At 46.5% G+C, this 25,156-nt stretch overlaps 3 protein-coding genes across 5 annotated transcripts in view; 2 read left to right on the plus strand and 1 right to left on the minus strand.

Annotated features, from left to right (window-relative positions):
- Positions 1-438: 438 nt before the first annotated feature.
- mphosph10 (M-phase phosphoprotein 10 (U3 small nucleolar ribonucleoprotein)) lies at positions 439-4,785 on the minus strand. The gene is made up of 11 exons (XM_084681782.1): positions 4,629-4,785; positions 3,802-4,411; positions 3,492-3,667; positions 3,181-3,370; positions 2,930-3,071; positions 2,352-2,419; positions 2,017-2,154; positions 1,490-1,600; positions 1,121-1,228; positions 766-996; positions 439-631 (listed from the first exon to the last, which is right to left on the minus strand). Exons 1-11 carry the CDS (start codon positions 4,715-4,717, stop codon positions 482-484), a joined length of 2,013 nt encoding a protein of 670 aa, XP_084537908.1. The 5' UTR covers positions 4,718-4,785; the 3' UTR covers positions 439-481.
- mcee (methylmalonyl CoA epimerase) lies at positions 2,451-6,159 on the plus strand. Of its 3 annotated transcripts, XM_084681785.1 has the most exons (4): positions 4,787-4,849; positions 5,372-5,459; positions 5,538-5,718; positions 5,938-6,159. In XM_084681785.1, the coding sequence occupies exons 1-4, from the start codon at positions 4,822-4,824 to the stop codon at positions 6,088-6,090; spliced, it is 450 nt and encodes a 149-aa protein (XP_084537911.1). In that variant the 5' UTR covers positions 4,787-4,821; the 3' UTR covers positions 6,091-6,159. The 3 variants fall into 3 exon arrangements, with proteins under 3 accessions (XP_084537910.1, XP_084537909.1, XP_084537911.1); XM_084681784.1 differs by lacking the exon at positions 4,787-4,849 and adding an exon at positions 2,451-2,563 and having other exon boundaries at positions 5,372-5,718; XM_084681783.1 differs by having other exon boundaries at positions 4,783-4,849; positions 5,372-5,718.
- A 1,598-nt stretch (positions 6,160-7,757) lies between these two features.
- The window catches only part of ccdc102a (coiled-coil domain containing 102A), a 32,507-nt gene continuing 15,108 nt past the window's right edge, over positions 7,758-25,156 (plus strand). Inside the window, exons 1-3 of the mRNA XM_084681512.1 lie at positions 7,758-7,893; positions 23,128-23,587; positions 23,983-24,360. Of these exons, the coding sequence (XP_084537638.1) occupies positions 23,249-23,587; positions 23,983-24,360 (717 nt within the window). The 5' untranslated portion in view covers positions 7,758-7,893; positions 23,128-23,248. The remainder of the gene's footprint in view (positions 7,894-23,127; positions 23,588-23,982; positions 24,361-25,156) is intronic.

The raw sequence follows: 25,156 nt of genomic DNA on the forward strand, positions 1-25,156 counted from the left end.
CAGAATGTGCGTGAGCCCATAGTCGGAATGGAACAGATCTGCCCCCTACAATGAATTTAGATTGATTCATTCCGTAATGCTCTAATTTAATTGTTTTCGTGTCCCTTTCACTATAATTAAACAATCTTAATTTACTTAAACACACGTAGGTCTATGTTATATTCATTTAATTGACCGCTTGCCACATTCCATCGACAACCCCTTGATGGAAGCCTCGACTTATATGAAAGTAAACGAGGACATCAAGTGGTAAAACGTCATATTGCATCTAACAGTCAACATCAGTATCAGACTTATTTAAAAAACAAAGGATATAATACATTTATGACAGACCAAAAATCGAGACATCTGATTTATTGAATGACAATTACATTATTCAGAAATGTTTTTTAATATATTGCAGCCTTTTCTCTTTAAAAAAATCTGTACAAAGAAATATTGACGGTATAAGAAAACATGGATTTTATTTAACAGCTTGAGTTTACAGTTTGAGTTTAGAAGCTGAGAGTTCCTTGTGCTTCTTCTTCTTGGATGCCTGGTCCTTGGCTCCTTTGATCTGGCTCTTCACCTGGTCCTGCAACTGGGAGAAGAAGGCCTGGGAGGACCGGAGGGCTTTGTCCTTCCCCTCGTCCTGTACACACACGCACGCACACGCGCACACATTAACATCAAACAGTATGTATACTACAAATACTACTCCAAATGTATCAGCCTTTATTCTATAAATTACCCATTTGTACAAATGCATTGTAAATTAACACTCACCTTCAGCAATGTTGCTTTGCCACCTTTGGTGAGTTTCTTCAGGTTTTCAGCCACCTCTGCCTTGGAGATCTTCCTGTTCTCCCCAGACTGGCTGGCCTCCTTCAGCTTCTGTCTCCTCTCCTTGTCCTTGATCTTCAGACGCTTCACCACCTTCTTCTTGCGTCTCTCTCGTTTCTTGTCTGTGGAGGTCTTTTCAGAGTCTCCCAGCATGTCTCCTGCCTTGTTCTTCTCCTGAGGAAGAGGGACAACATTGATACAACACGTGATACAACTAAACACCACACACACACACACACACACACACACACACAGGTTTAATCTCTTCATGGATCATTTTGAGCTCATGGTGACCCACCTTGACTTCCTCAGGGGCCAACAGGGTGCCATCGCTGGCACTGACAGGAGCCACCTCCTCCATAGTGATGGATGGCATGTTAGACACCACCTTCACCTCTGGTACAGGCTGAAGGACACACACACACACACATTAGTACCACCATTCTATACAAGGTAATGTAGCACTTTGAGGAGAAAATTCCACCCAATATTAGACACTCAGCTAAGTATCTCATAACCCTGACTTTCATCACACCTTTAGAATAGTTATAGTCACTAATAATCAGTGCACCATCTATACAGGCCCTTCCATTCAAATATTTAATCCAACTGGATATTTACATATCCCTTGTGAATCAAAACCACAATTGATCCTTTCAAAACTCACAGGCTTGGGTGTGAAGTGGAAGTTGGAGAGAGCGTCCAGCTTCAGGAACAGACTGTCCATCAGTTTCTGGATCTCTACATGGGCCGGGTTCTCCTCCTCCTCTGTCTTGGTCTGTGGACAGGAAACTAACAATGTCAGAGATGGAACACCAACCACAACATGGTATAGGGCAGTGGTCTTCAACCCTGGTTCTCAGGACCACACCTGATTCAAATAAATGGTCATGAACAGGCTTCTGCCGGCTGGATAACGACCCATTCATCTGAATCAGGTGTGTTGGAGCAGGGAAACATCTAAAACAGGCAGACCAGGGGTGCCCTGAGGAACAGGGTTGGGAACCACTGGTATAGGGACATGTGTGTGTTGCTGTAACGGGGAGTGTTAATGTAAAGCTTCTAATTCAGTGTGGGGGTGGGGGGGGTGAAAAAGGTTGATGGCAAAGTGTCATCATCATTAACTTTGAATAGTCGGGGCAAAAAGACAAACACGTTAATTATAACTGCATTGTTGGACACGACTGGACTCACCTGTGTCTTCTTGAGGTACTCTTGCTCGTAAACCTGGGCCAGACTCAGCTTGCTCTTCTCATGGTCCAGAGTCAGTCTCTTCTTGTACTCAAACACCTCCTCCTTGGGCTTCTCCTTCCGAACCACGTCATCCCACACCTGAGACAGACGTCAGACGTTAGAGAGAAGCCACAGGGAAACCAGAGGACCAGGTACAGGGTGATACTGTGCATCACAACACATGGTTCGATTCTCAGTAGACTCTGGTCTTGAAGTTTGTGAATTCTCAGTTCTAGACGGGGTGTCAATAATAACAGTAACAATGTGTTAACATATTGTCAAGAGTCTGTACTAGCCTTGTCTTTGATTCTCTGTTTAATGATGTCTTCTAGCTGTAGTGTGGTCTCCTCTGTGACAGCGGGAGCTGAAAGAGAAACAAGCAGGTACCCAACATGAAGAAACAAGCAGGTACCCAACATGAAGAAACAAGCAGGTACCCAAAATGAAGAAACAAGCAGGTACCCAACATGAAGAAACAAGCAGGTACCCAACATGAAGAAACAAGCAGGTACCCAACATGATGGACATGGATGACACTTATTTACATTTAGTCATTTAGCGGACAATTTTATCCAGAGCAACTTACAGTCAAGTACAGGGACATTCCCCTTGCCCAAGGACACTACGTCATTTGCATGGCCAGAATTTGAACCAGCAACCTTCTGATTACTAGCCCAATTCCCTAACCTCTCAGCCACCTGAGGTTTCTTTTTTACAAATAAACCAACCCAGATACAGGTGAGGCACACCTACGCCAAAAATGTCAACTTTATATGAAGAAATCTACACACACTAGTTCATTTGTTTGGCTCTCCTAGGCTTGAATTGATATATACAAAGAACCAGTTGAACACTGTGGATTTTCTCCCCCTACCCCTCCTGGAGGCCTGGTCGAACTCCACGTTCTCCTCCAGCATGCTGTTCTCTGGGCGGGTCTGGGCCGATACCTCTCCTGTGAGCTGCCAGGGCTTGTCTCCCAGAGCCGCCTTCTCCAGCTCATCAATCCTATCACTCATCTGGGAGAAGGATGGGGTGTTACACTTGATAATGACAATTGGATTAAACTACTGACTCTCCATCTTGATACAGAAGAGTAGGTTGTCAGGAACAATGTCTTGTACCGACCTTCTCTTGTCTCTTCTCAAAGGATGACTTGGGCTCCGGATTCTCTGCTTTTTGAGCCTTTCCTCCAAATATGTCTTCCATGTCCTCTCCCTCACTCTCCTCCTCATCCTCTGGGAGATCGAAGGACACTTTCTTCAGCGCCTCCTTCGCCTGCCGCCCTTCTTCATCCTCCCCGTCCTCTACGAAGTCCCTATAAAAGCACAGCCACATGTTAGATGGTCAAAACCTGACAATGTCGGAGGAAATATGGAGGGACAAGAAAAGGATATCTAGCCACTTGTATTTTACTACCACAAAATCTGAGCCCTTACTCGTCCTCATCGTCCTCCTCCTCATCATCATCATCGTCATCATCCTCTTCTTCTTCCTCTCCCTCCGGCATGCCGTCCATGCTGTCCTCGTCTTCTGACATGTCATCTGTCTTGGCTGGTGCACCATCCACCGTGTCAAAGAAATCCTTGTACTTCAGATTCCTGGAGCTTTTGACCTGCAATCAAATATAACAGTAAGCATTTAAAAAGACCCACTAAAATTTATATCATATATTTTTTAGAAGCAGATTTATATCAACTCAAATGAAAACATAAAATATAACATTTGAATCTCAACAAGAACACATACCATGCTCTTTTTGTTGTGTTTCTTGGGGGCCAAGTTTTCAAAGTTCAGGTCCTCCTCGTCGTCGTCCCCAGAGGGTAGGTCCTGGAAGTAATCAACGTCCTCTTCCCCCACACCCTCATTACCCTCCCGCTTGTCCATATCATCCAGGAAGGACTCCATCTCTGACAACTTGAAAAACCTGTCGTCCACCTCAGACGGAACACCCAACTGTTTGGATGCTTTTTTTGCAGGCTGTTTCTTTTGTTTAACCTTTTTTTCCAAGGTGTCTACGTCAAAATTTACATCTGAGTCGTCGTCTGTAACATTCTCTGCATTGTCAGCCAACAGTGCTTTGGAACTTCCTGCATCTTCCTCCACGTCATCACCCTCCTCTTCCTCTACGATACTCAGCCTGTCATCAGAGACAGCCTGTTGGACTGCAGTCTCTAAGTGCTTCAGCACAGCAGAGTTCTGAAGTTCGAGCTCTTGCCATATCTGTTCTTCGTCGAAGTTCTCCACCACGAGCTGGTCCAGCGGGCTGCCTCGGCAGTCCGCAGACTCCTGACTCTTCTGCAGGTCATACAGGGCCTTAGTAAGAGAGGTGAACTCAGCTGCGGCAGCATCCTGAACACTGTTGAGACAAGAGCACACACATTAAAGCCGCAAGTATGGTAGACATACAAGGTAGAAGGCGAGTGATCTTTTGAGTACCAAAAATGTCTGCTGGCTGTAAGCTAACGTTCGCGAGCATTAGCAAGCTAAGCTACCAGCACCAAATACCCGAGTATGCACACAAGTCTTGCTCATCGCTGTAGCCATGAAGCTAACCTACGACATGTCAACCTTACCTTAGAAATTGTTCTGGATGGACAGTGTTGATACTTAAGATTTGTGTACACCCATGCAACGTGTTGCCGACATCCCCGTTAGCCATCATTTTGTCTCACATGGAGACCTATGTGTATGGTGTAAATATGTCCCACCGGAAACACTTTTCATTGCTATATAGTTCCGGGTCGCGTCACACATTTCTTCGAAAATATGGCTGCGTCCGTGTTGAAGGTTGCAAGTAAGAGATCCACTTCTGTCTTCTAAGCTGTAATCTGTACATATTTTCTTTGGAAACCATACTTATGCCAATGTAACGGGCGAGTATAAACGTTTGTTAAGTACCTAAGGTGACAATACCAGACGTTCTCCTGCTATTTTGACAGGAGCCATCCTCGAAGTGCCACACAAATACCTCTATTTACACAAATACCTTTGTTTGCAACCTCTTATCTCATCGGTTGTTCCTCTTGCTTTATAATGTTCTCTTTATTTGACTGGCATCCTTGGCAGATATGCTCAACTTGATTCAAGTTAAGTTGAATTGAGTAACCCGAAGAGCCCATAATAACAGTCGTCTCTAAGGTCTCCAAAGCTGCCAACAGCGTCCACTAGCGGCTGTTGTTACTAAACCATGTTATCAAGCAAACATAATCCCTCCATTCTCAAACAAAGCCTGTCATAGCCTGCTCTGAGAACTGTGATAATAATCATTATATATATCTAAAAATGATCTGTAATAAATTAATCAGTGTATCTTCAGTTACAGGTCTTTCAAAGTGTGCCCGTCACACGTTGCCTTTGCTGAGAACCCACTCAACAACCACTCCACTCTGCCAAGGAGTCCCAGGGTCAGTATGGAAGCTAGGCAGATTGAACCACATAGCCATTGCTGTTCCTGACATGGAGAAAGCCACTGCTCTGTACAGGGATGTACTTGGGGCTCGGGTCAGTGACAAGGTGCCCCTGCCTGAGCATGGCGTCTACACCGTGTTTGTGGAGTTGGGGAACACCAAGCTGGAGCTGCTGCACCCTCTAGGAGAGAAGAGTCCCATTGCTGGCTTCCTTCAGAAGAACAAAGCTGGAGGAATGCATCACATTTGCATAGAGGTGATAGGCTATATGTTCCCTTCATCCCGACTTTCACTATTTTTTATTGATCGTATACTAATAAACCATTAATGTCCAGAAATAAATGACTCAATAATTTGTTGCTCACTCCACTTTAAAAGTAAATTAATGAAGTGGCACGTGATACAATGAGTGATTTATGAGTATAGTTCTGGCAAATGATGCATTATGATTCATTTTCTTTGTCTTGTGTTCTAGGTGGATGACATAAATGCTGCCATTGTGCACCTGAAGGCCCAGAAGATCAGGACTCTCTCAGCAGAACCAAGGATAGGAGCTCACGGGAAACCAGTCATGTTCCTGCACCCTAAAGACTGTGACGGGGTACTGGTGGAGCTGGAACAAGCTTGAATGTTCAAATATAGCTATATTCAAACAACAAATGTCAATAAAACAAGATACTTTTTTATGAACATCAAATGGCCTGGAATTGTTAACTTTCAAACTGAAAGTTTGTCTATCTGTCTGTGTTGGTCCTGTGTAGGTGCAGAAAACTCAGTTTGGTTTCATCTGTTGCATGAGTACCTGTAGCTACTTCAGAGACTCTGTAGCTCTGGCTAGGAAATGAACTGTGCCATTTCACTTTCTGCAGTTTAAATATGCAATCGATTGGTTTTGCATTAAATTGTGAACATGGGTTTTCATGGAGAGATGTGGGACCTTGTATTGATTTACTCTTGATGATATTTTCTGGTGTTTTTTCTTCCGTAAACGTAGTTGTTTTTCTATTGCATCAAGATTTGCTCCCCTCTGACTGTTCTGAATAAATGGTTTAATAGCGTTTTTGACCTTGCTATAATCATATCTGTTTTTTGGTTTTTTTCTCACCTTCTACACGTTTCACAAATCCCAGTACAAATTAACACATTTTTGTAGTTGAGACAGATAAACAACTTACTGTAATAGTTCAATAAACCAATTTTCCACTGACAAGACATCACTGGTCAGTTCCTGGTTGCCTGAGGATTTGTCTGAGGATGAAAGCAGTGAACTGTGCCTTTAAATACAAAACAATATATCTGTCGTGGTCCAGCATGGACTATTCCTCTGGTTTCACTTACTGCTCAGCACCTCCCACACCCCATTCTCTCTCTATCTCTCCCCCCCCCCTCTCTCTCTCTCTCTCTCTCTGTCTCTCTCACACACACACACACCTTAGTAGCTGACTCACAGAAGACCGCAGTGATGGACAGGCTCCCAGAGATGAGGAAAGACAGAGTTACTTTGGCAGGCAGCCGGCACTCTGTTCTCTTGTGAGTGGATAGAGTGTGTGTGTGGGTATGTGTGTGTGTGGTTGTGTACAGAGTCATCCATGCCTGTCATCTATCAATCTATCTAGCAGTTCTTTATGTATCAGGCACCCCATGCTGAGTGTTAGTTTGAGACAACAGTGCCTTTCATTTAAGATGTGAGACTGGAGAGGAGGTAAAACAACTTAACACTGAACTTGAGGCATATTCTAAACGTTTCAAATAAAGCAAGTATATTTGGCACAGATACTTGTGAAAATATAAAAAATCCCACTCATCTACTATTCATACGACTATTCATAACACTTTCCAATTGGAAGACAATGTTGAGAAGAATTCGAATGAATGTAAGAATCGTGTGAAATGTGTGTCTGACCTTGGACATGCATTACTTTTTGACAACATTGTCGCCGTCCTTATTACCTTAAATTTCGCCTTTTCACATATTTTTAGCTAGGCTACATTATGTTAATGCTGATTGTATCTCGACCACTGACTGTTCAGGTTAACAATATAAGATGAGAAGGAAGGCAGTCCAACATTAGTATGCCTATCACTGATGCAAACAAGATATGAGCTGCATCACAACGATTAAGTGCGTTTCGTGATTTTGTCTTTGTAATGTATGTAAAATTAAGTGTCGGAGGTGAGGAGGACATTTATTGATTAGCGTTTTCAGCAACTTCTGCTGTCAGTTGATGGATGCTCTGAAGCGCCGCCTTCTGTTCACACAGGAGTCCCGCCCCTTTTCACTCCAAGTCTTCTGTTCCACGAGCAATGCCTCCGAATCCCAGGCAAAAATTCCTCCAGAAAGCAAAACGGGACGACTGTGTCTGAGACAGGAATACTAGCGAGTCGGATTTCAGAGACCTTATAAAAAGACAGGAATCTCACAATTTTCAAGGTGCGTGTGCGTAATGATCTTTATACTATTGTACTCTGCAGCGGACAGCTAGTTTCACTTGAAATCAGCTTGATGGCAAGGGTGTCAAATGACAGACAACACGGCAGAATTCCATGCAGGAAAATCCCGTCTGTTCCCTGAACGTCCTTGAGTGCTCATGAGCTGAAAGTTGACAAATAATCGGTCTGTGTAGTTGTGTAGTCTAATGCAGACTGGGGAACAATTCCTACGGTACTTGTTGGACAAACTTGGCAATGTGGGCACATTGTTGCTAAACATGGTGTTTAAGGCGCTTGCGATACATCCAAAGTTGATACAATAGAACTCTGTTCATTGACCAAACAACCTATAGGGGGTGTTTTAGTAAAAGTTTAGAGTTATATTTAAACTAACTCAAACAAATGTTTCTTATGCATGTACAACAATGATTCAGCATGCTTATTCACATTTCTAGCGTGCTCTGGTGTGGTGGCGTAAGTCTATGTAGAATGAATGGAGTTGAAAGCTGAAGTAGAGCAACATCATTAAACCAAATGTTGCCACTGCCCAGACAGCAGACCGTTATGTTGCAGTGATTGATTTTGTATATTGGTGATAGAGTAACACGGGTTTGTTTGTTCAGTTTTTGGGGAGACACACGTCGACTTCAAAGACGATTTGCAACGTCCCAGTAAAATGGTTATTCCTTGGTAATAACACGGGCGTTTGATTCTTTAGGATTAGGGGTAGGCTACTATTTAATATGCTACATTTGTTGTCTAGCAAAGGCTACAACTTAGCATACCCTACTGTGGTGGAAGCCCTTTTGCTTAAAGTACCCCTGTTTACCATCACATGATTGTGTGATAACACTGCTGTCTATAAGTGTATAGGTGTTGGCAGGGTTATACACTCACGTCCGGCCCTGTTATCAATGTTTTGGGAGGAGAACTGGGTGGGTTTACAGCTGGGTGGAGACACAGACATACAGACACCCATGTCTACAGGAAAACAGATGGTGTGCTTTAAGACCTTGGGAGGGATCTCATCCAATCAGAACCACTGATCGGGTTTCTGGAATAACTAGAGAGAGAGTGTCTTCCTTTTCAGTGAGCAAGTTGGATGTGACAATGTGATTTGGGTTATCGTGAATGACCTCATAACATCGTCTGAGCCCTTATACACGAAGCCCTTCTAAAACAAGATGGAAGCGTGTCCTAGGGTTTAACATGGTGGCTTTGGACCGAGTGGCGTCCTTGCTGCTTTCACTGCACATCATCACAGCAAATGTGTGGCTTTTGGCTCAGAGGTTTAGCCCATGTCCCCAAATTGGCTAAAGCATCATCTTCCAAGAGACAATCAATTTGTCTTTTTTTTCTTTTCTTTTTTTAACAAACATCCATATTAAAAGAAGTAGTCTGCCATTCGTCAAGGTGCCTGTGTTTAGTGTAGACCTACTGGATCACTATTCATCGTCAAGGAGCCTGTGTGCAGTGTAGACCTACTGGATCACTATTCATCATCAAGGTGCCTGTGTGCAGTGTAGACCTACTGGATCTGCTATTCTTCCAGAATGGGCAGCCTGTTCTGGAATGATCAAAGTTCTGAAATCTCACATCTGGAAACTGAAGCCTCCCTGATGTCATCACTTCCACCTTGTGTCTTCTTCACTCACCTCCTTCTCTGTCATCTCTTCTTGTGTGCTTCTGTCCTCCTGCCTCCCTCTCTTCTCTCTATCTTCTCCCTCTCTCCTCCTGTCTCCCTCTCTTCTCTCTGTCTTCTCCCTCTCTCCTCCTGCCTCCCTCTCTTCTCTCTGTCTTCTCCCTCTCTCCTCCTGCCTCCCTCTCTTCTCTCTGTCTTCTCCCTCTCTCCTCCTGCCTCCCTCTCTTCTCTTTGTCTTCTCCCTCTCTCCTCCTGTCTCCTTCTCACCATGCTGTGGGGGGAAATATACAATGGTCCACTGATATCCTGACTACACTGACTCAGAACGTGTACCTGTGGAATAGATATTCACTACTCCAGTCAAAGATTTCTGTATTAATGTAGAATAGTCTCCTTCTCCTGTCCTGATGATTCACCCTCCTACAATCTGACCCACATCTGGGTCAAACCCCTCTTCCATCTTGAAGAGGTGCTGGATCTGGCACAGGGCTACCCAGCCGATACAGTGGTCAGCAGGACAATCACACAGACATGCTGGCATTATTAATATCTCTGCTGGGGACATCTCTGTATCTCTTTTTCTTACACACATGGCATACACACTCACACCCACACACACATGGATTGGCGAATGAGTCCTGAGTATTGTTGTCATGGCAACGCAGACTTTTCGGAAGGGGAAGAGACCCATCTGCTTGTGAGCGCGTGCAGACAGTGTGTGTGTGTGTGTGTGTGTGTGTGTGTGTGTCTGTGTGTGGTTAGCTATATGTAGCCTGAATCTTTGGCTTGGACTAGAACTCCCCTTTGTCTTTTTTCCTGTGTGGAATATCAACATCCTCTTTTTCTCTCCACCCTCTCGACTGCTACGCTGAGCTCAAATATAGTACATTGTATACTGTTAGTAGTTGAATGGTACCATGGTTGGCCATAGACATACCACCCTCTTAGTGAATTTTCGAGGATAAATACTGTCTGTTTATTTTGGTGCAATCAAGAAGAAATGGCACATAGCCTACATGCCACATTGACAGTGTACCTACAGTCATTCTGGCTAAACACATTCCATTCTCCCACACCCAACCATTAACCCTGTCAAGACTCTCTGTTTGCTCTTCTTTCAAACCCCCTCTCTTTTTTCTCTTTTCTCCATCGTGTTCTCCCTTTTTCTCTTCCTCCATCCTCTTTCTTTCTTTCTTTCTTTCTTTCTTTCTTTCTTTCTTTCTTTCTTTCTTTCTTTCTTTCTTTCTTTCTTTCTTTCTTTCTCCCTCTTTCAACCAGGGCTCTGTCCATCTTTGACTGTCAGATACCACTAGAAAGGAAGAGTCAGCCCAGTCTGGCCTCTTTTTTACCAACTTGTTCCTGATCTCTGTTGTCAATCAGCTCCTTCTAAATTCTGACCAAGGCTAATGTTAGTCATCATTTGAATTCATAGGTGATATCATATCTGTGACAGTAACACACTATTGCAATGTAACAATCTGTTTTAGTAGGGTTAGAGTTTCAGAAACTCTCTCTCTCTCTCTCTCTCTCTCTCTCTCTCTCTCTCTCTCACAGGAGAGGAAGAGGAAGGAAGGAAGGAGAAGGAACAGGAGAAAGGAGGGAAGGAGGAGGGTGAGGAGAGGAGCAGAGGAGAGAGGAGGGGATGGGACAAAAGAGGGGAGGGGAGGAGGAGGGTGAGGAGAAGAGCAGAGGGGAGGGGACAGGAGTGAAAAAGAGGGAAAGAAGAAAAGGAGAGGAGAAATGTACAGTATAGAATATGAAACAATAGGAGAAGAGAGACATATCTGTTGGTTTATTCAGATGAGGAATGTTCTGGCATCTCCAGGCTTGGCTGTTACAGCAGGGGTCACAGGGCCAAGCAAGGAGCTGCACACTGGTTGACCCTGACTGCTGTGGCTATGGCCTCGGGCGCACACACACACACACAAACACACACACACACACCAACCTGATGACACGGACTGACTATCCATGCCAGGGGCTTTATCACATGGAGTTAGCAGTGTTGCAGATTGAGACCTTGGTGCAGCAGCATTCAGTACTCATTTCATTCAGCTGGGTCTAAAATGTACTAAATGGATGTGAATGCAGTGTTGTTTAGTTTAGTTTATTTAAGCTTTTTTTAACTACACTTGGGAGTTAGTGTGTGTTTGGTTAAGGAGAGGAATGCCTTTGGTCTAGTAGGTCATCTGTCAATGGAGTTTCATTATCGGCCGATCTGGAGTGTTTGTCGATGCAAAAATCTTTAGTTTCTCTGTGTGTGTGCTGCGTTTACATGTGAGCTTGTCAGAGTAACTTATTTTCTGGTCTGAGGAAAATAGACTCTGAACTTTGTTGTATAAGAACACAGGAAAGAGTATCTGTGTGTGAATGCGTGTCAATGCTATCCACAGGAAGTGGCCGTAAGTCAGCATGTGACCTTCCTGCTAGGGCTGGACCGCTGGGTGACGTCAACGGTCTCTCCCTGGCCCTCTGTAAGCAGTTAGCCAGATGTAGCCATCACAGCTACTACTGGTGGCTGTGGTCTGTGTAAGAAGTGTGTGTGTATATTTGTGTGGGTGTAATGTCTGCATGTGTCTGATTGAGGAGCGTATTGTACATGCCAGTCTTGTAAAGTGAACAATAAACCCAAGTTTAAAATACTGTATCAGTTTTCTGGTTGATTTGAAGAGATAATTCTCCTACCAGAAGCCAGTGCTACCACTGGCCTTGGTCTGATAGTATGTGGTGTCTTAACATCGCCAAAAAATACTGATATTATATGAGCCCATAAATGCTGGTATGATGTCTTTTATGGGTGCTCTGCTTCCTTGTTGTGTGTGAGTGGAAAAGAGAGTCAGACTAGGGGAGATTTCAGGAAAGAGAGATAGATATCTAAGATGATGAAAATGACAATTTTCTAATGTTATGAAGGAGGTGCAAAGCCCTATTTGGAACTTTTTGATTCTATAATTGTGTAGGCGTAGGTAATGGCCCAGTCCTCTGCCTGTTGAACCTTTCCTCTCCACTCTGCTCCAGTGCTCAGAAAGGTTTAGGGGCTGGAATTGTTTGTGGAATTGCCCATTTCTCTTCCTCTGTTTTTGGCAGCAGGCGCGACAGTCAAATCTGTCCCCCTAGAAAAGTCTGTCATATCGTCTGATGCTGTGGCCCCCTCGCCCCCCCCGCTCCACCCCGCAGCCCATTAGCTGACAGATTTACTGGGCTTTAACGCCCAATTACCCCCGCCTCAACACCAGCAAATCCTTACCCATGATGCCTTGTTAATAGGCCTGGACCCCTGTCCAAGTCACAACTCTGATCGTTGGAAATATCCAAACCAAGAGGTTCTCTCTCTTTCTCTCTCTCTCTCTCTCTCTCTCTCTCTCTCTCTCTCTCTCTCTCTCTCTCTCTCTCTCTCTCTCTCTTTCTCTTCATCTGTCTGACAGAAGCTGAAACATAGTCTTAGCAAATCTCAGAGTGATCGATACCCAGAGACAGCTTAAATCTATACTGCTCAGTAGTGTCACTGTCGTATAAGTAGAGTCACTAAACACCTCTCACTCACTATACTGCAAATACCTGCTCCAAAAACCCGTCCTGAAGACCGGCCCCTATTATCTTCCCCAAACACCTGCCACCATCTATCTACCCCAAATCAAATCAAATCAAATTTATTTGTATAGCCCTTTTTACACGCAAGCATGTCACAGAGGGCTTCACATACGCCCATAGAACTGCCCCTCAACCAACCTAAACCCTCAAGGAATACCTGCCTCAATGATTTGCCCCAAACACCTGCCCCTTTTATTTGCCCCAAACACATTTTTGTTTCACATGTTTCAAAGACAGACTCTAATCCTAAATCTGCCCACTGTCTAATAGCACCATAATATAAGTTGATTATTGTTCATACTAAAAGGTCAATTTTAACAAGGTATACCTGTTTACCTTGAAGGAGTTGGTTTATTACACTAACATGCCACAGTAAATATTATGTTAAAAGCTTCAGCTTTTAACATAATATATTTCTCTTTATTGGTCTTGCAACTTTGCTAGCAGTCTTCATCAGTTTCTCTCCATCATGTTCTACTTCCTGCAATTCCCGTCCTCTCTTTTGCTTCGAACATGTTCCTTTTATTTTTACATCTCTCTCTCTCTCTCTCTCTCTCTCTCTCTCTCTCTCTCTCTCTCTCTCTCTCTCTCTCTCTCTCTTTCTCACACACACACACACACACATCCACACCCACCCACACACACAACGCAAAGACACACTTTGTCTCTCTTTTTCAGCACCCTCTCTCCATTACAGTCTCCCTCCTCTTTCACACCTGTCGATGAATTGACTTGACCTTTATACTGTGTAATTAATGTCTCTTTAGAGAGAGAGAGGGTGCTTAAACACACACACACACACGTGTTTATGAGCAGAGTTTATACTGTTGGTGAACAACACTAACACTCCCCATGAGGCAGAATCAGTGTTTGTGACTAATGCTATTTGTCTGCTTGTAGGAGTGTGTGTATGTGTGTGCATATGTGTGTGTGTTTGGGGGGTGGGGGGGGGCACAGCTCAGTCTTGGGCCTTCTGTCACCCTGTCGACCCAGGTCTGGACAGTGGGCCAGATGGCCTGGATAGATCACTTCAGTTACTAATGTGTGTTTGAGTGTGTGAGGTTGTTGGCTTTAGCTGATTAATGGCAATACAAACAACTTGTGTAAAGTAAGATCTCCTCTCCTTCCTCTCTTTCTTCCTGATAGTCAAAGCCGTGTTGTGGCTCTGACTAGTTGTGCATGGCGAGGCTGTATATCTCACCATGACCTGGCTGTCTCACCCTGGCCTGCCTGTCTCACCCTGACCAGCCTGTCTCACCCTGACCAGCCTGTCTCACTCCAGCCTGCTTTTTCTCAGCTCCTCAGTGGTTCTGCTGCATCCCTGTGTCTGTGCCATGCAACTTCTGTACTACATTGATTTACCTCTAGTGCTGGTAATTATGCTGAATTATGAATTCATGTGTTTCTGAGTCTTTGAAGCTTTCAGCCCTGTGGACCTGTTCCTGTTTTAGCTCAACTTAAGCTAAATCTGCCATCCAAACGTATTTACATCCCTCCATCCCTCTCTCTATTTAGACCTCCAATCTATCCTTCCACCTCAATGGTCCTCCCTCTATTCTTCAGCTTCCCCAGCAGGCTTGAGAAACAAACAGTGACATTCTACACCTCCTTTCTCTTTCATCCCTCCATCCCTCCATCACTGCCTGGCTGAGCCTGTGCTCCTGAATAAATGAGGGCTATCTGATTCTGCAGCGCTTGCTAGCTGTCCTGGGATGGACATCTAGCTCGACAGAAATACGACCCTGAGCCGGAGCCAGGTCACACTGAAACATATGCATCAGATGTGACCGGACGCACACACAGAATACATGTCATCACACAGTCTTGTGCACATATAATTAGCCTAGGTCTTGCTGTGCTGCTGAATACGCACTACTGTGCAGGTTCAACAGGACTGCGTTCTTGTGTGTATGGGTCTTTGTGTAAGTGTTTGTGTGTGTGTGTGTGTGTGTGTAGTTAGAGAGATTGAAAATCTGATAGGAGAGAACTAGACACATTCCTATGTCTGCAGTTGTACTGTTTTAATTAGACCTAGTTTATACTCTGCTTGCTTGCCTGTGAGTTTGGTTGAAATTTCAGTGCAGCTCTGCTCTCCTGCTCAGGTCTTTGATCTTGTTAAAGAGACCTTTAATGTGGCTGATAACAGGCTGTTAGTAGTTACAAGGACCTGAGTCATGGTTTTGTGTGTGCGTGTGTGTTAATGTGTGTGCATATGTGTTAGTGTGTATTGTAGGTTTGTGTATTTGTCCTTGTGTGTACGAGAGAGAGAGAGAGAGAGAGAGAGAGAGTATTAGTTTATTGCATTTTGTTTATGAATTAACTGTCTGTTCTCTGTACATATCAACATTGCGCCCACAGCATGTGAGGGTACATGTCACACATTATGGAACTCCATACTGTAGCCCATGTCTAGAACTAGCGTGCAAGTCTTTTTCCATTCGTTCATCCTTCCCTCTCTCTGTAAATCCCACCCCGCTCCCTCTCTCGTCTCCCTGTGTGTAAAGAAGCTCTGTGAGAACAGGCTGAGGAATGACGGTGGGAGAACCAGGGAGAAAGAAAAGAGCATTTCACACTTCCTGTCTGGCAGTTTAGCACCAGGGTTAGAATGTCATCCTCAACCTGCTAATCTGCTGTCATCCTCAGACAGCTCCCAGGGAGCGGAGGGGACGGGTCTTAGCATATTTGTATACAGTATGTGTGTGTTCTGTTTAGTATGTGCATTCAAAAACAGGACAACGTTTCATGTTTTAACGAGAGTGTGAATGGGTCTAGGTTTCTGTCCGCCGTGACAACAGGATGTGTTGGTGTGGGTGCGCGCGTGTGTGTATACGCACGCACGTGTGTGTGTGTGTCCGGTGAGTCATAGTTCAGGAATGTTCAGTACTATTACACATGGCAGATAGAGACCCCCTTACCAGTCACTCAACACTAGGGCCCTCTGGGAAAATGAGTCTTTCTGCTTCAGAGACAGACAGTGTGCAGGAAACTACTGTAGATTCACTGTTAACATCGTGTAACCATAATAACAAGCTTTAAGAAAGGAGTTTGTGATGAAAGGACATGTTGAGCTGTCTTTGGGTCTTGGATAAGAGCAGGAAGATGGGCTCAGTCAGCTATGGGATTGACAGATACATATTAGAGCAGAGAAGTCGCAGGATTAGTCCATTCCTGGGTCTGGCAAACAACTTCAGCTGGCCTTCCCTGCTTTGTCCTGTGATCACCAGTACTACCAGTCATTACAGAGGGTGGGGGGCCTGTGTCACAAGCAGATGTCAGTCCAGAAACATTGGTGTTAGAATGTTCAAATTTTTGTTGGCTTTTGGTGGCCTGTTTCCGATCTTGTTAGCTTGTTAGCTTTCATTAAGTCGTGCTAGCTTGTGTTATCTTGTGGTATTTTATGTTAGCTTGTATTAGCTTGTGTTAACTTGTGGTATTTTATGTTAGCTTGTATTAGCTTGTATTAGCTTGTGTTAACTTGTGTTAGTTGTTCCCTGTCCTCAGGCATTCCTGCTTACTCTCTCATATCTGCCCTGTGAACTCCTGAACGTTCCTCAAGCTGGGACTCTGCCCTCCAGAGAGGAGAAAGGAGCCGCAGGAGGAGGACAGAGGAGGAGAGGCTGACAGAGTTATGAGTCAGTCTAGTACCTGTGTCTGGGACTAGGGTGTGTGTGTGTGTGTGTGGGGGGGGGGGGTTGGGGTCTTTGGTGAGAAGAGGTGTGGCTCTGAGTTGTGGCTCTGTTTACGAATCTTTGGAATCTGTTTTTTCCTCTTCTACAAACCTTTGATGTTCACAAATGTCTCTGGCTTGCTTTCAAAAGTTGAAACTTTAAATTGAATCTGTCTTAAATGTAGGATGGATGCAAATTCCAGATCATTAAACTTATAACTCACTTGATTTAAGAAGTATAACTCCATGGTTACACCGGATCCTAACAAATCTCCGTGGTTACACCAGGTCCTAATCAGTCTCCACGGTTACACCAGGGCCTAACCGGTCTCCATGGTTACACCAAGTTCTAACCAGACTCGGTGCATTCCCGCCCAGCTGACTCATGCGGTTGGGGGAACCGTTCTAGAACCCAAGACCTGCCCCTTAGATACGATCCAGGCCTGGGTGCTCTCAGGAGTAGGAGGAGGGTTGTGGTCCAACCATGGTCCCCCTCCACCCCCGCTCCCCGACCTCAGAGAGCTGCTTCTCACTGAAAGGTTTTCAGTGTGTGATTGAGGAAATCCTGTGAAAGAGCTCTGCTACAATCAGCTCTCACCACATTCCCACACACTCCCTCCCCTCTCCTTGTACTGTCTGTAGACATGCAGCATCTCTCACACTGCTCCAACAACCCTTTAACCCTGAGATGTCCTTCTCTCTGTGTGTGTGTTTGGTGTGCGTTTTTATTTTCCAATTTTGGTTTACACCTGTGTCATCAAAATGTCAGACCCTACTGGGTCTCATGCTTGAAGCCAGGAGCTGTTAAGGGGAGAGGCATGCATACATACCTCTCTGTAGGCCTGTATGTATCCCCACTTGTGTGTGTGTGTCTGTGTGTGTGTAACCCTGACTACAAACCACATGACTTTGACGTCTAAGCAGGCCTTGACTCTACTGTAATCTTAGCCAGATAAGCAGTCCTGAGTTCTGGGTGTGCATGAGGGAGACAGAGCCTTACTTGAGTTTGGGGCTGGCCTCTGTGGAGTTTGTGTGTATGTGTGTGCGCGTGTGCGCTGCGTGAATCTGACGGGGAGAAGGAAGGAGAGGTGGAGGGATGTCAGAAGTAAAGGATGAGACAATTAAAGGGGAAAGAAGTTTGTGAAGGGACGGATGGATGATGTGTGTCGGGAGATGGGCGAAATGACACGAGTCGTTTGGAACTCTCGGGCTTCTCTCCCTCCTGGCTCGCTGCTGCTTGATTGCCGTTGGGTGTGTTTGTGGCCCAGCCCAGGCCCAGCACAAGGTCAGAGGACAGATGTGCCTGTCAATGAGTTTATTACCCAATAGGGGAGCGAGGGGGCAGTTTATGAGCTTGGGAGGGATGGCAGGAGAGAGGAAGAAGGAAGGGAGGGGAGGGGGAGAGAGGGGAATGGTAGGGGGAAGAGAGATAGAAACAGAAAGAGATTTCCAAACACCATTTGGTGTAATACTGGGAATACAGTGAAGTTCAAATGAAAAGACAGGAGGAAATATAATGTGTGTGTGAGGGAGGGAATAGTCATATTCAAACAAGTGGATTCCTGGTAGGCATGTTGCTCTCACATGAAGGGAAGGGTGGGGAGAAGGTGCATCGTGGGTGTGTGTGTTTGTCTGGGCATGTGTGTACGTATGTGTGTGTACTTGCATATGAGTAAGTAAATGATTTAAAGCTTGAGAAAGAGAGACTCTGTGAGGGACTCTGTGAGAGAGAGAGAAAGATATTGATGTGCTCTGTCGAGCATGTCTGTTCTTGCACATGCGGTTTGTGAACAGATAAGCAGGAGTTCTGTTCATGCAGCAGCGCTGTAGCATCCTAGTACCCTGTTCACTGATTGACTCATTAATACTGAGGTGAATGGTAGCCTGGAGGAACCTGGAGGGAGTTACTATCTCTTTATCTCTTTATCTCTTTACTGTAACTCAGTTTCTCTGTCTCTGTCTCTGTCTCTGTCTCTGTCTCTGTTTCTGTCTCTGTCTCTGTCTCTGTCTCTGTCTCTGTCTCTGTCTCTGTCTCTGTCTCTGTCTCTGTCTCTGTCTCTGTCTCTGTCTCTGTCTCTCTCTCTCTCTCTCTCTCTCTCTCTCTCTCTCTCTCTCTCTCTCTCTCTCTCTCTCTCTCTCTCTCTCAGCTACCCTGCATCAATGTGATTATGTAGGTTTTCTTGTCCAGGGTGGGGTAACTGCTCGGAATCTGACAGTTTTGGCTGGACAATAAAGACGTTTAGAAATCAAAAAAACGTTCTCTCTCACTCTCTTTGACTATATCTCTGTCTCTCTCTTTCTCCTTCCCTCACACACACACACACACACACCACACAAACACACACACCAACGTCTTTCTCCAGCATGGCATGGGCTTGTGTTCCTTCCTGCCAGGGTCTGTTTCACGGGTCACATGATTTGTGCTATTTCCCTCCGCTGGTGTCGATCCCAAGAACAGAGCTGGCCAGAACTCTGGTTCTGGGGCGACTGGTGCCAAACATGCTTCATTTGATCTCAGCAGAGGGGGAAAACTGTCACGTCATCTATTAATGATACAGTACAAACTCAGACTACAAACAAACACACATTGTCCAAGGTCCTGGAAGTGATAGAACATGGTGTTGAAATGAAGACAGCTTCCGTGTTTCCTTTTGATGGTCCTGTTGCCACTGGCTGCAGTGACTCACACATTCATTCACACATTCCTACATGTTTACGTAAACCTGGTCCTCACACATGCCACAACTGTCTATCTCCCCCTCCCTTTCCATCTCTTGTCCTATTCAACAGCTTCTCCTTTTCCCTGCCAATTGGACTGAGAGCAAATCACTTGGGTTGTTCTCTGGATGTGTGTGTGTGTTTGTGTGTGTACACACGGCTGATGGTAGGCCGACTTGGCTGTAAATCAGCCAGCCAGCCAGCTTGCGTGTTTTTATCACCAGAGGGGAAACCTCTGCCATCTGCTGCTCTCAGAAACTCTCATCTCCTCCTCTCCTCCTTCACTCGCCCTCTCACTCCCCTCCCATCTCCCCTCCTATCTCCCCTCTTCTCCCTCACTCCCCTCCCACCTCCCCACCTCCCTCATCTCCATTCTTCCATCAGGAGATATCCAGGTTATTGGTGTCATAGACGAATGTGTTCTAAGTAACCTCTCTTGCAGTAGTACAGTTGTATTTTCCAGTGAAAGGACTGTGGTCCTGAGGGTGACTGGGCGTGTGTGTGTTCTATTTCGGGATGTTCCCAGGGTTGTGCCAGCTGCCCAGAGGATTTCTGTCCTATGAACAGTGACAGGATGATACAGTGATACACTGTAGAGGACAGGGCATAGAGAGCCAGGAGAAAGGACAAACATACAGAGAGGTAGAGAGGGGCAGGAATAGAAGGAGACAACTCTGATAACTGGTGGAATTGGAAGACGGCTTGTGCCTGTAGGCTCATAGAGCCCAGCGGCATTATACTGTGCCATTAGCTTTAGCGAGATTAGCATCAGAGTTAATTAACACTCATCTCTTTAATCATGCACGTCTGCCTGCAGGGCAGCACCGCAAATCGCCTCACTACCGCCCCCTGGTGTTAGCCTGAAGTGAGACAGTTTATGAGCCACTGTCTCTCTACTGGATCATCTGAAGAGTGTGGACCAATGTGTGTCACACACACACACACACAGAAACGTTAACCTTTCTATCCTTTGTTGCAGCTTGCCAGCTGTGCAGTCCTGCGCCTCTCACTTCCTCTCCATAGGAGTGCGACCCCAGAGTGGCCCTCACCTGACCCCTGACCCTTGACCCCTGGCCCCTGTCCTGCTGGTCAGACCCTGTCTTTGTCCCCCTCTGTCAGTTGCGGAGGCTGGACTAGCCTAGGGCAGGGGCCTGGTCCTCCCTCTCAATGTAGCGGATAGCAAAAGACCTAGATATCAGCTGGGAATGTAGGCCACATTCGTTTCTCACCAGAGGAATGAACTGGCGGTGACAAATGTTCATCTTAGCCTGTTCCTGCACACACTAACCCAAAGGGGAGGGGGTATGAGGAAAGAGGGGTGCAGGGGTGGATGGAGAACGTTCCCTTGGCTCATGATCCCAATACCCCTCCTGTGATCATGTGACCAATTCCGACCAGAGCAAAACATGACCTCATTTCCTGGTGCAGGTGTTGCTGGGCCCGCGAGAGCAACATTAGAGAGCGAGCACGTTGAGTATCGCCTCCCATACCTCAGTGTATATCATCCTGGTAAACTAGAGCACTGTGACAAGCCCTGCAGGAAATGGTCCGGGCAGGGATCAAACCCAGGCCTCAGCCTGTGTGGTACACACTCATAACCGTTGAGCCCCCGAGCCTGTCTGGTTCTGACAAGACTCTCTGTCTGTCGGTGTTGGAGGTCCTGCGACATGCAGAGTGTTCTGGCTCTGCTGCCCAGCCGCGGCTCCTTCAGATGGGCTTGGTTAGTGGAGAGAGCCTTCTGGAAGAATCCATCTTATTTATAGAAGCGTTTAATTCTGGGGTCGCTGACGCATGGGACCACGGTCTAGGAGAGGATTGTATTGACAGGCAAAGAGCTCCCAGACGGAGACAAGCTGCTTTAGTATTCCTCATCCTCTTTTCTGAGTCGGTCATCTCTTAGATGATATGGTTTCTCTGTCTTAGTTTAGAAACATACTATCTGTTTTAACTCTGTTCCACGTTTGTTCGTAACGTTGGCTGAATAGAGTGTTTTAAGTGTGTATGTTTAGTGTGTGTATATGCGGACAGCCAGTGACTGGTATGGGTACGAGCGTTTTCATTATCCACTCCAATTCCTTGTTCACATATTCTCTCGGATTCTGTCTTTCGTCTCTTAGTTGTTCTTCTTTGTTCCTCTCTTTACCCTCGCCCTTCCACATGCTCCCTCACTTTTTGGTCTTGCTGTTTCCCTCCTAGTCATTCTGCCATGTCTCTGTTCTCACGCTCCCGCTCTCCCTACCTTCCTGTCAGCCCCTGATGAGGGTCAGATTACACACTTAACCAGAACCATGTACTCTACTGTACCCCCCAGCCTGACAGTCTCCTTCCCTCTCCTGCTTCCTCTCTCTCTCTCGCTCGCTTTCTCTCTCTATCTCTCTCTCTGTCCACCTCCCCTTTCTTCATCATGTTCTACTTTCACCCCTCCCTCCCTCCCTCCCTCCCTCCCTCCCTCCCTCCCTCCCTCCCTCCCTCCCTCCCTCCCTCCCTCCCTCCCTCCCTCCCTCCCTCCCTCCCTCCCTCCCTCCCTCCCTCCCTCCCTCCCTCCCTCCCTCCCTCCCTCCCTCCCTCCCTCCCTCCCTCCCTCCCTCCATGCTCTCCATGCTTTCCCTTCCCCTGCTTCCCATCTTTAATCACCCCCCCCCTCCTTCTCTCTGTCTCCCCTGTTCTAGGTCTGGTTTCTACTGTGTCTGACCCTGATTCAGCTCAGGTTACTGTCTGGTCCTCCCCCCATCTTCTTTCACTCTCATCCCTTCTTTCTCTCCTTCTCTGGAGCTTCTTATTCTCCATTGAGATTGTGTGTGTGTGTGAGTGTGTGTGTGAGCGTGTGTTTGTGTGTAGAGGACAGCAGCCACTGTCTGTGGTCCAGATGGGATCCTTTGTTGATTAAAATGTTTATTGATGTTTGTTTGTATTGATGGTTATGTGTGTGTTAAAATGTGCGTGAGTTTGTGTGTATGTCTGTTTCATTTGAAGATACGTTCTTGTTTGAATTATAATGAAAAGGGCTTTCCCTGAAGCAGGGGAAAGTAATTAAACTGGAGGTCAGTCATGCATGGGTTCTATTAAACCACACACACATACACACACGCTCAAAAAGACACACGCACACATACACACACAGTATATTGGTCTGCTTTTGCTGTGTGAGTGCTTCTGGATTTCCTGGTTGCCATGGTGTCAGACTGAGGTGTGAATGGACATGCTTCAGGTCATTAGGTTTACGCAGTTGCCATGGTATTGGTAGATGCCTCACTCATAATTGGCTTGTTTAAGTTCCATCAGAATGTGGGAGGGCTTGATAATCTCATCCATGTGACTGCTCATCTCTAGGCTGCTGGGGCTGGTCCTGGATCAGGGTTGACATAAAGGTCCCAACTGGACTCAGCCCGACCAGACTGAAATCAGACCAGCTTATAAGAACTGAGCAGACCGCTGTACAGCATTACAGTAACTAGTTACTCATTGAGGCCATAGTGTCTAGGTCACGTTAATGAAAGAGGAAGGGGTGGATAGCTGAATAAAGGTAGAGAAGATGTAGAGAAAATAACGAGTGCAGGACCGATGACGGATGATTTGTTTAGACTCTAACTGTTGTTGTTGTTGTTGTGTTTGTTTAGGGAGCAGGTCTACAGAGGAGGGCCATGCAGTCCTGAGAGCAGCCCCTCTCTCAGATCCCCCCTCTTTCCCCTGATCTTCATCCTCCTCTTCATCGTCCTCGTCCTCACCATCGGCTCCGTCATGAACCACACCCCCAGCCCCCACCTGTCCGAGGCCTCCAAGTCGGGGGGTTCAGGCCTGCTGTGTGGCCTGGGACTGGGCCCTGACCGGGGGGTCCGTTCCCCTGACAGCCTGACCCACACCCCCAGCCCCACGGGGGGCACCCCCAGCTCCAGCCCCCCCCTGCTGCTGTCCCCGGGGCTGGGCCTGGGCCTGGGGGAGGCGGGGGGAGACTGGGAGAGCAGAGAGGAGCTGAGGCTGAGGGAACTGGAGGAGGCCAGGGCCCGGGCGGCCCAGATGGAGAAGACCATGAGGTGGTGGTCAGACTGCACCGCTAACTGGAGGGAGAAGTGGAGCAAGGTGAGGATAATGAAGACGATGATGGGGGTGGTGGAGATGATGGTTGTGATGATGATGATGATGATGATGAAGATGAAGATGGGGGTGGTGGAGATGATGGTTGTGATGATGATGATGATGATGATGATGATGATGATGGAGGAGGAGGTAGATTATGATGATAGTGGTGGTGGTGATGATGAAGAGTAGGATGATGAAAGAGGATGACGATAGAGGATGACGATAGAAGAGGAGCTGCGATAGGAGTATGGCGATAATGATGCTGATGAAGAGAATGACAATGCTAAACAGAAGGCACATTAGCCATCACCCTCAGCTCCTCCTCCTCATACAGGAGAATCCTGTTCCCCTCTGGTGACAGACACTGTTGACACCCCGAGCTTGTCCACCCTCAGGTGCGTTCGGAGCGCAACCGTGCCCGTGACGAGGTGCGCCAGCTCCGCCAGCGGCTGGACGCCATGACCAAGGAGCTGACGGGCGCACGGCGAGAGCGACAGGAACTGGCTTCCGAGAACGAGACCCTCCGACAGGACGCGCTGCGTCTCCGTGCCGACCAGTCCGCCTCTTCCTCCTCCCCCTCCCACGCCCTCCCCGTGCCCTCTTCGACCCCGCCTTCCCCGTCCTCCTCTTCCTCACAGCCCGCTGCAGACAGTACGCAGGACAGGGTGGGGCTTACGGAGGGTGAGGGGCCTGGCAGGGTGGGGGAGGGGCCTGGCTCGCCGGAACAGGAGCCAGTGAGAGACGTGGGGACAGACAAACTAGACAGACAAAAGGTGGGTCACATTCTAGAACCACAGAACCTACAACACACACCTCTCTGAGTTCCTCTGACGGAGCTTCCTGCATCAGAATCCATAACAAGTTAAACCAAATCCCAGCTACTGGACCGGGCTAAACTTTGTTCTTGTAGATGAAAGTGGTGAAGATCCAGCTGTGCTAGCCAGGTCACATGACTTCAAAAGAACAAATTCACTTATTAGTGTTTCATCATCTAAATGAAAATCTCTCTCTCTCTTTCGCTCGTTTTCTCTCTGACACACACACACACACATTAAATCACGTCAATGTGAGCACAGCAGGTGTGGTTCGCTGCAGAGCCTAGAACTGTGTCACACTGAGGTCTCTTAACTGGAGGGAACAAAACAGAAGAGAAAAGCAGAGAAGAGAATAAAAAAGAATAGAGACTAGCTACTCTGGAGGGGATTTGGTCCTAAAATAGAATCCCCTCACACACGCACACACACACAAATACAGAACATATCATGGTCTGCCCCTGGGGTCTCCCAGACAGATAGTTCTGCAGTGCTACAGCTACCGTATCCCCACAGCAGAGACCTGGTAGAGATATAAAGACTTTAGATCAAGAATCTGGTCCAGAGTCTAGATCCAGGTGCAGATCTAGAGACTCCAGATCTAGAAGAAGGTCCAGAAACTTGAGATCCAGATTCTGGTCCAGAATGGAACACAATTTAGATTCATGTTTCTGTTTTTAGGATGGGTGTGTCTCCTGTGCTTCCTGGCAAGGAGCTCTCACTGCTTAGTTGTATTCTCTTGCACACACACACACAC

The sequence above is a fragment of the Hypomesus nipponensis genome, chromosome 19 (genome assembly GCF_054491055.1).
Source record: "Hypomesus nipponensis isolate SF chromosome 19, ASM5449105v1, whole genome shotgun sequence".
Classification (NCBI taxonomy): domain Eukaryota; kingdom Metazoa; phylum Chordata; class Actinopteri; order Osmeriformes; family Osmeridae; genus Hypomesus; species Hypomesus nipponensis.